The 17,025-nt window shown below is 40.5% G+C and overlaps 1 protein-coding gene across 17 annotated transcripts in view; it reads left to right on the top strand.

Moving 5' to 3' along the window:
• ERC1 (ELKS/RAB6-interacting/CAST family member 1) overlaps positions 1-17,025 on the top strand; it is a 160,057-nt gene that overhangs the window by 116,156 nt on the left and 26,876 nt on the right. For all 17 annotated transcript variants that reach the window (XM_033161557.1, XM_033161554.1, XM_033161556.1 and 14 more), the window contains 2 exons: positions 2,311-2,455; positions 16,862-16,963. In XM_033161557.1, coding sequence (XP_033017448.1) covers positions 2,311-2,455; positions 16,862-16,963 — 247 coding nt within the window. The remainder of the gene's footprint in view (positions 1-2,310; positions 2,456-16,861; positions 16,964-17,025) is intronic.

The following is a 17,025-nucleotide window of genomic DNA, read 5'->3' as shown; positions in this document are numbered from 1 at the left end:
GTGTCCTGATTTAAAAGCTGCTCCTTGAGACAGGAAATTGTATCTTGTTCTGAGGTTTACTGTAATAAAGTACATAGTCCTGAGGGATGGCGCTGCTGGGTCCATGAATCACTTTATGGGCAGGCTGCTCTGACCTCGGCCCAGTGATTTATTCATATCATTCCGCAGCAGGAATGGGAGAAATGTGACGAGCAAATGGTCTTGCTCCATGGATGAGCCTTTTACTAGGAGGCCAATATATATCCTTGAAGCCAGATCCAAGATGCCTTTGCAGTATGCCTTGGGAATCTGTTAACAAGGGAATTCCTCGGATTTCCTGAATGTGCTTTGTGATCTGTCGAGATCTGAATGGCTTGCTTAAAAAAAAGTAAAAGCTTCAGGGAGTTAAGCCTTAGGACTTATTTCTTAGTTAACTTACACAGGGTTGTATTGTTAGGGGAAAATCAGTACGTTTCAAGGGCAGGGCTCCCAGTAATTCACTCTCAACTTATTTTTCTGCCCAGGAATTATTTTGCACGGTGCTTGTGCTGCTACTGTTTTGTACAAGTCGAATAATGTGATAGTAGAGTTGTGATAGTAGAATAAATCTGCAGTTCATAGAACTTACAGTTGTCAGTGATAGGATAATTTACTCATTGAAAAACCTGTCCAAAACTGCATGCCTAGTGTTTATTCATTAGTCATCTGTTGATGACAGCAACTTTGAGTGATTACTTACACCTGTGAAACTGCTATCACAGATCAAATATTATAGACAGAGCTTTCATATTCCTTAACTAGCACCAGCTGAAACACATTGCTTTCAGAGACAGCAGTTGATACTTTCAACTGCAAATCAGCAAGTGGCAAAATATCATCAAATGGCATGTATCCATGTGTGGATCTGCCCAGATTATTAGAATTGACAGTAACTTTTCAAGTGTAATATGCATGACATGATAGCTTTCTGTGTGTAGCTGGACTATGTATACACTCATTATCTTTTCCTGCCAATTCTAGCATGTTTTCCCTCCCTCTCTTTTGTGCTTGTCAAATTTCTAGTTCATAGTTGGTATCATACACCCCAAGATTGGCATTCTTTTAATTATACAAAGCAATTCACACTTACCATTCATACATACAACAAGCCTAGGATAACGACTTTCATATTGGGTTACATATTGGTCTGAGAGGACAAGCTAATGCTATTTTTTCATATACTGGTCTTAAGATCTAGAGTGGGTTATAGCTATAAATCAGGGATGGCCAAACTGTGTGGCTCTCCAAATGTTGGGCTACAACTCCTATGATTCTTGACCACATTTGCTAACAACATCATGAGGGCCACAGGTTAGCTAATCTTGCTATAAATAATTTCAAGTATAAAACCAGTAAAGGAATATCACATTTGGACAAGCATCCTTTAGTTGATTAATGTGGACGGTAGTACTTAGGAAGAGAACTACTGTATCAGCTGACAGCTTGCATGTTTATATCATGAAAATATGAGCAATCTTTTTATTTTAAAAAATGACAAAAGTTGGCCTGAAACATTAGACACTGTGTTGGGGATATAGTGACTAAGGTGCTGGGGTGGCGATTAAGGCATTCATTATCTCTTGTCTTAGCCCTGAGCAGTGATTCTATAATCTGAGAATCTTGAAAAAAGAATGAGGATCAAAACATTGTAGCTATGGGAAAGCAAATATTGATTTATTTTATATTATACAGAATTTCTATAGAGATGTTGAGAATAAAGCTGAGTCATGTGACCACATCATTACCTTTATTTTGGGGAATTTTTCTACTTATGGCCTAGGTGCATATTGTACAGGGGCAGGGGGAGTAGTTTGAAGTGTATTGAGTTCACACCTTGAACTAAGGACTGATTGCAAACTTCTACACAGACTATTTGGGTTTATATTATCCATTTAGAATACAGGTAGAGGTGGATAATTTGCAATTTGGAGAGGCCTCACAGGCCTGGCTCCTGTTGTGACAGCAAAGCATCCTCCAGTGGCCTCTCTTCTGTGTCATGAGGACACAAGCAGACACAGACTTGAGGTAAGAGCAAACAGCACCAGCCACACCCCAATAAGTGCTAGGTAGCTGTGTCTGGGAGCCACCTTCATTTAAATTTCCCACATAATACCACTCTTGGTCATTGCATTGATCTAGCAGCTTGGGATTCATATGACAATCATTTTTAAAAGCATGGTTTTAAAGGGGAACTTGGGGCAGGTAGCAGTAATAAACTTAAAATCTTGACCAGGTACAATTAGATGTTGTTGAATGTACATGCAATTAAGCCGTTCGCCTGTTCTTTTTCAGGCAAGAAGCCCTTCTAGCTGCCATTAGTGAAAAAGATGCCAATATTGCTCTGCTGGAGCTGTCGTCCTCCAAGAAAAAAACCCAAGATGAAGTAGCTGCACTTAAACGAGAGAAAGACCGCTTGGTGCAACAGCTGAAGCAACAGGTACGAGAATATTGTTTGATTCAATATGTGACTCTGCCATGCAATTTGCAGCTTGCCTTAGGCAGATCCCCTCGGCTACTACCTACCTCCTCACACGTCATGCCTTCCCCAAACTGAAAGCTACTACACCACTTCAATATTTTTTTCCAGCTATGAAGGCTGACTCTCTGACTTTCTCAAAAAGAGAAAACGCCAAAGGTTAAAGGCAACCAGTTTCTGGTGGGGTTAGGAATCTGTCCTATAAATAGTTACATGCAAGACTGAAGTAAGTCCTACACATTAAAAATCATTGATCATTTTATTTTCCTGCAATATGAAACAAGTGCCTGGGTTGTATGAGGACTAATAAACTGAAAGCTAAATCCAAATAAGACAGCTGCTCTGTGTGGATGGCCTGTCAATCCAGACAAGTAACATTGATTTTGTTCTGGATGGAATTTCAGTCCATGTTACAGCTTGGGTTGGATTAAAATGGGTCTAGATAAGCAGTTTATTCCATGTGTGCCTGGGACTGAATAGGAACATAGTGTCTGTAAGTGACAGCTTAGCTTCCATGGAGGAATAAGAAAGCGCTTATTACCTGTAGTAACTCTAGGAACATCAGAAACCCAGCCTTATTTTCTGTAAGAAGTCCCACAAGTTATTTTGAGAGAGTTGTAGGCATGCAGGCCTATTATTAAGATGCTGTCCTAGATTAGTAGATAACAAAGCTTATTGTCAGAAAAATTCATGTACAACTTATGAGACAGATGCTCTCCTCCTCCTTTTTCTAGCTAACACAAACATGGGAGAACTGTTTGAAGGAAAATTGATACTTCTGAAAAGCTATAGAAGTCACTTAAACTATTCTTGGTGATTTTTAGCTAAGTAATTCATTTGCCGGATAGCAGCAACTGCCGTCTTTGGACAGCCACTTTTGGGCCCCCAGCCATCACCACCACCACCACCATTTACTTCACTTTCACTCCTATTACAACTAAATTACTCTATTGCCAAAGGCAGCAAATTGGAGCCAAAAAGCCTTTCCACCAAAGGTTTCTTCTGAAGCACTGGTACTCTGGTAGCAGTGGTTTTTCACTTAACATTTAATATTGAAATAAAATGTTTAATGTTTGCTCAATTAAGTTCTTTTTCCGATAGTTAAAACCAACATTAAAACAGGTCAGAAATCAACTTTACAGTTTTTGTAATATTCAGCTTTACTGGAAGAGTAATAAATACTGTCACTTTGCAGCAAGATGGCCATTCACCAACAAAAGCCTTTGATACACAGACTTTAATGTAAAATACATATTCTCATTTCACCATGCTGATCAAATGTTTCTTGGCATTTGACATTTGACATCCATTCTCAACGATATGAGGAGAGGAAAGAATTCTAGTATTATGAGAATCCATGATCCTGCAGGCTTGATGCAAAAACCCAAGTAAAAGCCTTGAGAGTATTTTCCTATCATGAGCTTCTTGGGTTTTTATCCTGAAGAATGTGAGATTTGTAACTCACACAGAAAATACTTTTTAATAAACAGGTGTCTCCTGAAAACTTCCTTTTATGTGGTCTTTTTGGCTGCCCTTCTATCAGTTGACTAACCTGTTCAGCATAGTATCATAGTTCCATTTTTATAGACTAAAGAACAGTTAAAATCCAAATAATACACGTAGTAGGTAACTTTCTAAACCGCTTAAAGCATTTTGTAACAATCAGTATCATTCTGCTTAATACATTCCACTTGAGATGTGGCTAACACCAATGGGCACAGGACAAGCTCTGTCTCATTTTCTAACCACCATGAAAGCAACAACTGAAGACATCTGTCTATGGAGGACCAACACAATACATTTTGTTGCACAAGGCAAAGTACAAGATGGCACCTCTTTCAATTCCATATACAAAAGCCAGGTGGACTTGCAGTTGGCTCTTACATCAACACTGGTGACAGGATAACATCCTCCACCAGACCAGAAGCAGCAGACCTGATTAGGGGGCCCAAGAGACAGGCCACTTGGCAACAGAGTTATTAAATAGTTTGGCAGAAATAAAAACCAGAGTTCAAGTTTTTCATCTGGCAGCGTGGGCTAGGACAGCATCTAGATTGCTCTCTCAAATCCAGGTCTTTGACATCTAATTTATCTTACAACTTAGCATAGAATAAAGTTCACAAAGAAGTCAACTGGAATTTTCCAGAAACTCTATAGCCACACTAACCTTTGGGTTAGAGTACAGAAGCAAAATTACTCTTTGAAAATGCTTCACAACTTCTATCCCAGATGAATGGTAAGTAGCCCATGTAACATTAACGTTTTCAGAATTAGTTCTGTGAAATGTAGACTTCTTGTTATAACTTCTGTTACCCAATAAGTAGGTAGGTTCCATGTTGGAGATTCAGTTTTGCTGTGTAAAGGGGAGTTCATGCCTCATGAATCTGTTAATCTCTCCCCAGCAACCCCTAAGGAAATAAGGCAACCATGGATGAGAGCATATCATCTCAGAAACTGGTTAAAATATTAAGAGCCAAGAGTAGCAAATAAATAAATAAATAAATAATAAAAATTAATGAGTAAAACAATGTATTTATCAAACTATGAACAATATAAAGTGTGAATCATGAATGAACTGTTAATTGTTGCAAAAAACACAACTAAACTAGAAAACTCAGTTTGGTAGCAGCAGAAAGAAATTAACTCATAACATGACTAGCCTCTGCAAGAGTGTTTCAGTCATCAGAATGCATACAAAAAGTTTGAACAACTTAGATTCAGCAACCAAATAATGACTACCTATTTTGTAGCATTCTGTGATGATTCCTTCAGTTTCCCTATTTGCATTCCTCACACAGTATCAGATTCCCACCCACTCAACTAGCAAATTGGTTACTGTTAAAGAGAAGGGAAGAGTTTTGGCAAAGACATTCTGGTTCTTTAATTTCTCTGTGTGCTTGTGTTTAACTTTGGATGAGGAGAAGTATTTCAGAAAGAGGATATGGTATTAGTGTTGTTTTAATTTAAAGTTCCTAGTCTTTTAGTAGCAGGAATGGGTTTTAATATAGAGACAAATTCATAGCAAAATGCTTAGCATTGACCAGGCCATTCCAGTAAACTGAGCTGCCTGTTCCAGATTGACTTTCAGTTTTCATGCTGTATTTCCTGTATCATTCAAAGGATGAAGTGCAACTGTCACCATATATTCTGGCCACAGTTTAACTGCCCCCCCCCCGTAATTTTTCTTAACTGGTTCCTGGTGCAATACTGGTTGTGGGGGCTCTATTTGGAGTTGGGAGGGTGAGTAGCATAGATTCTGGAAAGCAGTACTGTTTAACAAAGTCCAGATGTGCTGATGAGTGCAAGCTGGTACACTTGGATTAGAAGTTATAGTTGAGCCCTGCTATATGTGTGGTGAGGCACTTATTGTGGAATTAATGTAAATCTAAATAACTTGGCCTGCTTATGTAAGTTTATCTACCAGATATGTGTCACAACATAGTTCTCAAATCATTAGATGCTGATTATAGTTTATCACCATGTAAAGTGCTGGTCTGCAGCTTAGCTTTGTCAGTAGAAGCCATGGGGAGATAGATTTTCCTGTGATGTCTTTAGTGCTTTAGATTTCTGAGGTTTCCCAGCAGAAGCTCTTCAAGACAAAAGCTGTCACTTGCCCCTATCTGCATGCTAGTTGATATTTAAAGAATTCTCATAGCAGTGAGGCAAGCCTTTCTTAGGACAGGATGTGGAACACAAGCACACTGATGAACCAAGCCCAATGGGTGTGTTTGGGGCAAGGGTTGAGTATCCATAGCTTGAGGACATCTGGACCTCCCCAAAGAGTATATTGCTTACTCCAGGTTTCAAATGATGCAACTTCTCATAAGCAATATTAGCATAGGTTCAAAACATAATCCCAAATATGAACAATGGCAATACAAAATAAGAATATAACTACACTGTTTTTAGGCAGATGCCTATAGGGGGAGATTGTGTGGCTTCAGAAAACAGTCTCCAACTCAGAACAGGTTCACCAAAAAGAACTTCAGCTCTCTGCTGCCAATAAGGTTTTTCTGTCTCATATTTGACTTGAGAGCACCACGTGTGCTCTCTTAGTCTATGTTTTCACACCATTAATTTTAAGTCTTTTTATAAAAAGTTTTTTAAAAAGTCAACAAAGTAACAGACAGGACAGCTGGAACTAACTATCAATGACCAGGGCTGACCTATTTTTCAACAGTTGAACCAATCATTACATATAGCCACTGTCTGAAGCAGTGGTTATTTTCCTAAAGAGCAGTGGTTTTCAACCAGTGTGCCATGGCACCCTGGTGTCCCTTGAATGATGGCTGGGGTGCTGCAGGCAATACTGGCTTTTGCCCTCTTTCCTTCCCTCCCTCCTTTGATGCCCTCTCATGTCTCTGCCTCCCAAAGGCTTGTACAGCTGTTTATTGCAGCAGCTCTGACTGCAAGCTCCCCACGTGAATGTTGCCTCTGGGGCTGGCCAGCGGTTGCTGGTTACCAGGAACCGATGTAACCTCAGAGTAAGCAAGCAAGCAAGCAGGTGAGGGAGCCCAACCAGCCAGTCCTCCAACCCTTAATGTTGTGAATGGACAGACAAGTCCCAGGCCCCTGTGGGACCGTGTGAAGAAGCATCTCTTTGGGGCGGAGAGGGGCAGCTCACAGACCAGGGACTGCAGCAGTAGCTGCCCAGACGACTCCCAAGGAGAGGGGGAAAGAGAGGGGGCTGAGAGGGTGTTTAGAAAAGGGTGAGAGGCTGCCAGCTCTGCAGGAAAGGGGTGACATAACTGGGCTCCTGAGCCCCACAGGCATGCCGCACAAAGAATGTAATTGGTCAAGTAAGCCGTGGACTCAAAAAGGCTGAAAACCTATGCTCTAGAGGATTTTTTAACCCATTCATCTCTGTGATTTCAGATTATTTTATCTGCTATGCTTTGTTTTTGTTTGACTAGCTTTTAATTCCCACCCCCCAAATCTGATAAAAATATATAATAAGTAATAAAAATTATGTATAGCATTTGAGTGACCAATTCTCAGTAGTTCTTACAACAACCATGTAAATGAGGTTAGTATTATCCCCTAATTTGCATGTTTGCTGAGACAGAAAATATACTGGTTTGTCTAAAGGTCAATTAGTTAGTTCACAGTAGAGGTGAGATTTGAATCACAGACTTCCAGATTCACAATTCGTTTATTTTGCTATTATGCTTAGCGGTACATTGCCATATAAACAATAGGCGGTCAATTGGTAGGGAAAAAAGTGTAACATTAATATTTACTGGTAGTTCAAATTTTCAGTCTGTTGCCTTGCATTGTCACCATCACAATGAAATTCTTTTCTTAGATGATGCAGGCAGAACTTTAAATGTGAGGGTTGCCTTTCCAAAGTATGTTAATCTCCCCCACATGTTGGAGCTGTGGTTGCTTCAATCCTGAATTCATTCTTGTGGCTAACAAAATGAGATCATAGAATCAGCACAATTCTGAATCTCCAAAAGACTAAGAGAGATTAATTAAGGTAGTACAGAGGATATAGCAGAATTTGCATGAAAACTAGGTGCTTTCATTGTTTCTGTACAAAGTTTAGAGTTACCTATTTACTTAATTTTGTTTGTTTGTTTGTTTGTTGTTTGTTAGTAGTTTCTTGAAGGAATGTGTCTGGGGTGTTTTGTAGATTTTAAAAAATAGTTTATTTTATGTTCTATCCAGCTCTGGTATTGGTACTGATGTAGAGTAGGCTATAAATCAAAATAAATAAGTATATATCAGATTGCTGTCTTCCCTACTCTCTGCCTGCCCAGTCTTATACATAATCTATCCTTTTTATATTTAGTGCTGAAATCAGAATCTTTCGTTTCTGCAAACTTCTGAAGTTAATTTTTTTAAAAAAAATAAATTGATAAAAATCCTCATATGTATGCATAGTTAAAATGGGAAGACTGTGCTCTGTGTGGAAGCAATAAGTAGCATGAGGTGGTTTTTTTTTAAATACTTGTTGCCCATTTCTGCATCCCAAAAGGAAGCAGATTGGGTTTCAACAAGTTGTGCTTGACTGGAGGTTGAAGAATCCATTGTCTGGAAGTCCTTGGGAAATCTGGATTCAAATCAGCTCCCTTTTAACCATCTGTTCTATCTTTCTCCTCCATTATTTCCAGATGTTTAAACTACTACAAAATTCTGATATAACTTTTGTTTCCTCTCTCACTCCCTATAATCAAACCTGACGTCCTTCCCATTATAGGTCTTCTGCCTTTTATGATACTGTGGGGATTTTATAAACTTTTGGCTTTCCTGGTCCTTCTCAGGACCCCCAGTTACTAGTAAATCAGCCAAGACTTCTGGCCTTTTTCTGTTAGCTCCTTCATCCCTACCTCTTCTTTTGCTTCTGTCTATGATTTGCGATACTCCTTCATCTGGCTTGCTGGCCTTAGAATGACACTATCATCAAGGACATAAGACATACAGCTGAGTAAATGTTTTAGGTTTCTCTTGTTCAGGGGAGGTTATTCACCACACACACACACACCAGATACGGTGGGCAGTTCTAATCAGAGAATGCTTCAACACTATTTTCTATGTCCTTTGCTGTCAGTGTTACATAAAAGCCAGTTCCAAGGGTTCCATCACACCTGAGTGTCACACTAAGAAATTTAATCCAAATTCGGATGGGTCTCAATCAGATCTGTGAGACAGAGTAAAATAAGGGAAACCTGGGACACAATTTGGACAGGGAGATGAAAATTGTAGCTTGCTTCAGGTACTAGCACTAAGGGTCCTTCTATATGGGGATTACCTATGGTAATGATGAGCATTGGGAAGGGGGCAATGTTTCTTAGATATAATAGCTTTCCCCTTGCTTCCGTCTCAGACTCAAACTAAGATATGTATTCAGGAAAGGGGTGGGTAAGGGGGAAGGGAATGCCTGAGAACAAGTGACTTTCAAAAGACCACATATCCTCTCCACAAAATGTTATGGACAATTAACTGGTAAAGAATAAGGAAGAGATTGGCACTAAATGAAAGTCATTTACCAGTACAAATGTTTGCAAGACATTTCCTAGTCATCTACTGTTCAAATTGTATAGTAACCCTTTTATTATACAAGTGACAGAGAAAGCGGCCAGGAATTTTCTGTGCCTCTTTGTGTGACTATATATATGGTCATCATGTAAATGGACACTCAGCCAGTGAACAAGATATGTTAATAGTATAGATGAGGAGTGGAGAACCTGTTGGACCCCAACTCCCATCAACCCTAGCCAGCACAGCCAGTGGTCCAAGATGATGGGAGTTGTAGTTGAACAACATCTGGAGGGCCACAGGTTCCCCATCCCTGGTGTAATTTAGCTAAGTTATTTCATCTGTAGCCTTCCCTCAGTAATTGTATGAAAAAATGAATTTTCTGCCAGTTTGTGTCTTATGTGTGTGTGTTGTTCAGCCTTGTGTTAAGCAGCAAGAACTAGCAATATTAAGAAAATACCTTTTAAAATTTGAGGACATGTGCAAGCATATGTACTTCCAAATTGTAAAGCCACTGTTGAAAGGTACTTGTCATGTGCAACTGTGTCTCCTCAGATCCAGCTTAGGGAAACCTGTTCCTAAGTGTTTGAGGCAGAAGCTGGCTGTGCATGGTATATAATTGTAAAAGTTGTGGTGTAAAAAGCTCGCTTGTGTGGTGTGTGTGTGTTTTACATACCAAGCAAATGTGGAACACAATAAAATTGCAAGCAGTGCTTTTTTGAAAAAAGTGGACAGCCCACCTGAAGTATTTGGGAGACTGGTGTGAATGATATCATGATTCTGAATCAGTGATAAACAAATGAGTCAAAAGCACAGTGAAGACAGTGAAAAGCTGTGCTCACTCTGCACACGAGACCATCACTAGTTGTCTTTCTAAGGTAGATCTGTAAGCACCCAATTTAATATGGCTGCCGCCGCCTTCCTTGCTACTCCAGAAATTAGGTTTACTGTGTTACTCCAGAAAATATTGTGAAGGCATTTGGCAATGCTAAGGGAAGAAGTGAAGGAGGACTATACTCTTCTTCTTCTTCTTCTTCTTCTTCTTCTTCTTCTTCTTCTTCTTCTTCCAACTTTGATTATTACTCTGCCAAAAGTAATAGCAGGCTTAAATAGTTTTCTTTCTTTAAATAATGTTGCTATCAGCAGTGTTTATATGATGCAGACACAGGCACATTCATGTGTGCACCCAGAACTGTTCCTAGGCTCTTGCAGACAGCTTGTGTTAAGCTGACACTGAGCAGTCCCCATCACTTTAGAATCCAGGAATTTACATCTATTGGTAAGCAATTTTTTCCCCTTCCTAGGAACAGTTCCTAGAATTGGGGTGGCAGGCTGGGAGGGGGATGATAGTATTTTCAGCCTACACATAACCCTTTGAAGGTGCAAGCAGATTTCTAGGTCATATGGTAACACACACAAACAAAAGCTCTGGTGAATCTGTGAGTGTTGATCACCTTAGATTTGTTAAAACAAAATCGAAAATTCTTTCTAGTAGCACCTTAGAGACCAACTGAGTTTGTTCCTGGTGTGAGCTTTCGTGTGCATGCACACTTCTTCAGATACACTGAAACAGAAGTCACCAGATCCTTAAATATAGTGGGGGAGTGGGGAGGGGTATTACTCAGAAGGGTAATTACACCAGATCCTTAAATATAGTGGGGGAGTGGGGAGGGGTATTACTCTGAGTAATACCCCTCCCCACTCCCCCACTATATTTAAGGATCTGGTGACTTCTGTTTCAGTGTAACTGAAGAAGTGTGCATGCACACGAAAGCTCATACCAGGAACAAACTCAGTTGGTCTCTAAGGTGCTACTAGAAAGAATTTTCGATTTTGTTTTGACTATGGCAGACCAACACGGCTACCCACCTGTAACTTAGATTTGTTGCCATTTCAGCAGTTCGATAGCTACTGAAAGAATTCCTAGTTGCCCAAAAGAAGGTTGTATAGCTGCAATTATTGTCAATACAATGAGATGGCAGTGTGTGTGTCTGTGTGCCTGTGTGTGTGTGCCCTCTTACTGGAATCTGAATAATTCGCCTGTAAATAGATGAAAGGAGAGCCAGGCACCGTCTTTGTTGGTGCAATAGAAATGATGATATAAAATTGTATTTGTTTGAAACCACTTCATTGAGCTTTTATGATAAATTTCTTTTCACATTGCCTTTGGTAGACTATTACTTTGTCCAGTGTTGTTAATGACATTGCCATTAGAGAAACAAGACTGCCCTTGAAGCTTCAACTATTGGAGGTTTAAACTGCACTTTTCAAGTTTGCAAAACTGGAATGAAACCCTTCATAAGTTCCATGAACTGGAATGTTGGTTAATGTGATTCTATTTTACAAATGGATGGTAAATCTTGACCTAAGCCAAACTTGTGGTGCACTGGACCAGATGTACATGTATTTTGCCTGTGAGGTATTTAATAAACCCACCTGTTTTTGTAGTCACAAGAAGCAAAACTTAAGGGCTCATCCAGGCTTCCTTTTGTGCCATGTTTCTAGACATCTTCGGGTTTTAAAGTTCTGTGTCTGAGAGATTTTTGTTTGCTTATTTGTTTTTGTTCCAGTGCGTTCTCTGGGAAAACGCATTTTACCACTGAATCAGAGCAAACAGCAGTTGGGGTTTCTGAGGATTTCCGATTCAGTGGTAAAACATGGTTTTTTCTGGGGAAAGTGCTGGGACAAAGAAAGAAAGAAAGAAGGAAAGAAAGAAAGAAAGAAAGAAAGAAAGAAAGAAAGAAAGAAAGAGAAAACCGCTCAGACACAGAGCTTTAAAGTCCAGACCTGTGCCTGGAAAGCTCAGCACCAAAGAAGTCCGTACCTGGATGGGTGAAAACTAAAAGCATTGTTCATAAATGGTATTGTACATAATTTGGAAGCACAATGTTCTTAGTATGTATATGAAGCTAATTACCATATTTTCCGGCGTATAAGATGACTGGGCATATAAGACGACCCCCAACTTTTCCAGTTAAAATATAGAGTTTGGGATATACTCGCCATATAAGACTACCCCTCTTCCAACGCAAACCAAATAAAACACACACCAGTCCCAAACCATCTTTTCTGTTACTCCTTATTGTCTTGCAGCAGCACAGTTATTATGTTCCATGGCAAAGTTTACAACTTTAAGTTTGAAACTGGCTTCAGATTTCTTTCTTCTTGCTGGTGGAGCCATGATGGGGTTTTAATTGTTGGACATTTGTATACTGTATGTACCGGTGGCGCGGCTTCTGGTTGGGCTGCAGGAAGCTCCTGCAGCGAATCAGAAGCCACGGATGCCTCTGGGCGGGGAGCAACGCTGGCACGGCTTCTGGTTGGCTGCAGGAAGCTCCTGCAGCGAATCAGAAGCCGCGGGTGCCTCTGGGTGGGCAGCAATGGCGGCGATGCGGCCAAGGTCGTTTTTGAGCTCCCTCCATCATATGCTGCGATCGCAGATTCTCCAGTCCGGCTCGGAAGTTTCAGCACCCAGCATATAAGACGACCCCCGACTTTTGAGAAGATTTTCCTGGATTAAAAAGTCGTCTTATACACTGGAAAATACGGTATATTTCGTAAGCTGCCTTAGGGAGGATTTGCGTTGTGAGGCAGCCTGTAAGTACTTCAAATAAATAAATAAATAGAAATAAATAAATAAACTATCCAGTGGAGGTGTAATTGAACTGAGATTTATATATTTTAATCATGAATTCCCCAGCTCCCTTCAGTACCTTAGCACAGATGATATTCCTTAGGTGGCTATTAAGCAATTACTATAAATTTTTGTTCTCTTCTTACATTATTGCTTTACCTCATATTAGATGTAAATTTAGATACACGGCAGTGTAGCTGCAGCAATGGCCCATATTTTTGTATATTCTGCCCATCACTGAAGTATGTTTGACAGCTGAACTGTATCTTATAACTTCTACCTGAGAGTTGAGCTTGTACTTTTCAGTACAGTTGGCAGAATAACTCATGTTTTAGATCCAAATTGCCTATTTTCATTAAAGTAATTTACTTAGTGCTAGAAAATCCAGATGAGGAAATTGAAATTATAGACAACTTTACTGACACATCATTAATTTTAGTTCTGTTTAGATCTTCTTGCCATGTGTCTTTTAGAGACCCTTACTTCAGCAGTTTATTTAAAAAAAAATAGACAAGAAAGCATCCTAGCAATTTTACAAGGTTTAAAATGTGATATTGTGTGCATACGAAAGGAAAAACCAACAAAGACTTATCCTGCTATAAAACATAGGCAGTGGTAGTAGCTGCCCACTGCTGCTGCTGGGGTGAAGGACAGGGCAAGGCATCTAACAGCAGGTGGAGCTAGGGTCACAGTAGGCACAACACAGGTGGCACATAGACAGGCTTGATGCATAGGGAGAAGAAGTCGACAAGGATAGAAATAGTGAGGGTAGGAACTGGGAGGGAGAATAAACTGGTTAAGAAGGGTTAGGGGGAAGCAAGCAATGTTAGAGGCTGAGTGGAGGCAGAAAGGGAGTAAAGCATGCAGAGAGACTTTCTGTGCTGCCCTGCAAAAAAATGAAGTCATTTTTTTCCATAGTGTAGAAACCAAATCATCTTATCATGGTTCTCTGCCCCTGCTCCTTCTGCTGCTTCCAATCCAGTCTCTAAAGTGGCGTGTTGGCTAAGCTCCTGTCTCTCAGAACAGAACAGCAGGAGCAATGTGAGATGATGAAAGCATCCTGAATGAATTCTGAATATTCCAGGCTCACCAGTCAGAGTAAACTTGAGGAAGGTGTTTTAAATGTGTGCTGTGGATTATTGTTGGGTGTTGCTCTGGAATAAGACAGTTTGTGCACATTGTGGCAAATAATACTGTCCTGATTGGGTGTTTCCAATTTCAAGGAAATAATGCAATTTGGAGAATGGGTGCGTTTTGTCACCCTTTCTGAACTTTTTTTTTCACAATGAGAAATTGCTTGGAAAAATGCATTGGGTGGTGTCTCTCCTCCTGGAGATCTAGGGGGTTGCTGTCTGAGATGGCACAGTACAGTTTATAAAAATAAGCAACATCTGGTTTCTCAAACTATCACAAGTTTTAGGTATCCTTGTAACTTTTATTTTCCATTGTAACATTATTGACCGGTTAGCATAAATTAATAAAACAGCAAATACTCCATTCAAAGTTATACATTGCTTCTTTTCTTTGTTTATAAATATATTTGTGTGTCAGCCTTTGGATTCTAGGTTTGGAGACTGAAATTAACTTGATGTTTGTGTCATGCCACAAGTTGGGGCTTCTAATAAAATAGTTCTCATGTTTCCTTATAGTGTTCTGGAGCCCTGTTGAACAGTTTTCTAAACAATGATGGCCAGAATTATTTCCCACATCACCATTCCAGTCACATATTTTGCAAGAGCGTGAAATACCACATTCCTATATTTAATATAAAGCCACTTGGGCTTTTCCCCAGCTGCATCTGTTTTAAAAGAATTGCTCATGGCTAACCCCTTTGGAGATGTGTGGTGTGTGATTTTGGACATTATACCACCACATCTAAGAGTTTAAGGCAAAAGGTAGGGCAGGTGTTTTTTCCAGCTCTGTAAACAAGGACTGAAGTCTGAGAATGTTTATCACAGTGCTGTTTTTATTTCACAATGGTTAAGTGGCTGGTGATGCAACAAGCTGTAATTCAAGATCAAAAGAACACATCACTTCTGATGATTAGTATGTTAGACTCCAGGAGCCCTCACAATAGACACATACAGTGGTACAGTACTTCGGTTTTCAAACAGCTTTGTTCTCAAACTACTTGGAACCCAAACACTTCAAATCCGGAAATGAGTGTTCCAGTTTACAAACTTTTTTCGGAATCTGAACATGCTCCGATTTGAGTGCACGGTTCCATTTTGAGTGAGCGGCTTGGCCCCAGCAGTGACTGCCACTGCTTCCTTCCCATCCCTTTCCTCTGCTGGGAGTTAGGCGGCTCCTCAGAATGTGACTCCAGAGTAGGGAAACTAGGAAGTTGGCAACTCTCCCCCAGCACGCAGAGAGGCGGTGTCTGGGGGGAGCGTGGGGGAGGGAAACTATGCTGGGCAGGTTGACCTTCCCGCCCCCTCGCCTTCCCTCCCTCCTCCCATCCCAAGCATGACCCCAAGCAAGGTCCAGGTGAGGCAGTGCGGGCACCACATTCCCAAGTGGTGTATTGGAGCACTTGCACTGCGTGCACGCTCTGGCCAGCCTGGCTCAGCGTCCAGTGGCTAGGAGCACAGCTGAGAGCAGCCACCTCCTCCTCCTCCTCTCCGCTCTCTGGTGTTGCTGCTGCATCCCGGTACCACCATGCCAGGGGTGTGCAGGCAGCGCCGCCCCCAACCGATTCTTGGCTGCTGCTTTGTCATGCTGCCCAAAGTGGAGACAGAAGTCCTGTGACTTGCCCGGGTGAATGGGGAACGTGGGCAGATGCCAGAAAACATGCAGCCCCCTCCCGCATCCAGTTAGCCACCTCCTTCCCCACCCCCACCCCCATGCGCGCTCCTGAGTTCCACAGCACAACTGGCATTAGATGTGGCATCTTTACTCTCTGATATCAGATCTTAGTCCTAGGATTTGGTGGTTCTTCCTCTTCATCCCGCCCCCATGTTCAGCCACTGTCCCTCCACCCAACAAACAAACACTTCCTGTCAGAAAACCCTGGGCTTTATTCCTCCCACTTGGGGGGTTCTGACCTGTTCAGCCCATGAGCAGCCTCTTGTCCTTATTAGCTGCCCTTTCCATTTTGCTTCCTCTTTGCTAAGTCATTCACCCTTCAGGGCTTCTTCTGGCCTTACATATATTTCAAATACCTTTTAAAAGTCTTAACATCTTGGTGACTTGGCACAAGGCCTACAAAAAGGGATCCATCTCCATATGCTCATATTCTGTTTTGCTTATTTTACCTTTGAGCATCTCTTGTGTCGAACTGGAAAGAGTCTTAAAAGTTTGGAAGTTTGTGAGAATTGACTTGATAGAATACTAGGCCTTGGGTTGTATTTGTGTTTCTGATTCAATATTACTGTCATCTTACCGGTAATTTGTTTTCCTGATCACACATTTATTACAAGTTCTCTGTACCAAGTCTAAACTTACCTAATCCCACCAAGCATGTTTTATCAAAAAAGTGATAGGAAAGGTAATTTTATACAATACTATCATATTCTTATAGTTTAATTTTTGATCAGTGATTTGCTTTTAGCAGATATGTCAAATGGCTTGTCCATACGAAAATGGTTTTTCCCTTCAATCATTTGAAATTGGAATTAGATATTATTTCATATAATTATCTGTATATAATAGGAAATTTATACTCCAGTTGTCGTGTTATATTCAATATATTGTTTAAATCTCGTTTATAAATAAAACATTGAAAACTCAGTATTCTTATGTCTCTTTTTTAGACTCAAAATCGCATGAAATTGATGGCAGATAACTATGAGGATGATCACCTCAAATCGTCATCTCATTCGAACCAAACTAACCATAAACCCTCCCCAGATCAGGTAAGACCCTGCTCTTTTTCTTTTTACAGTGATCCTTTACTGGTGTGTACTGATTTGTATAT

Source organism: Lacerta agilis, chromosome 10 (genome assembly GCF_009819535.1).
Source record: "Lacerta agilis isolate rLacAgi1 chromosome 10, rLacAgi1.pri, whole genome shotgun sequence".
NCBI lineage: Eukaryota > Metazoa > Chordata > Lepidosauria > Squamata > Lacertidae > Lacerta > Lacerta agilis.
Note: the sequence above shows the minus strand (reverse complement) of the source record. Positions and strands in the feature narration are given on the sequence as shown.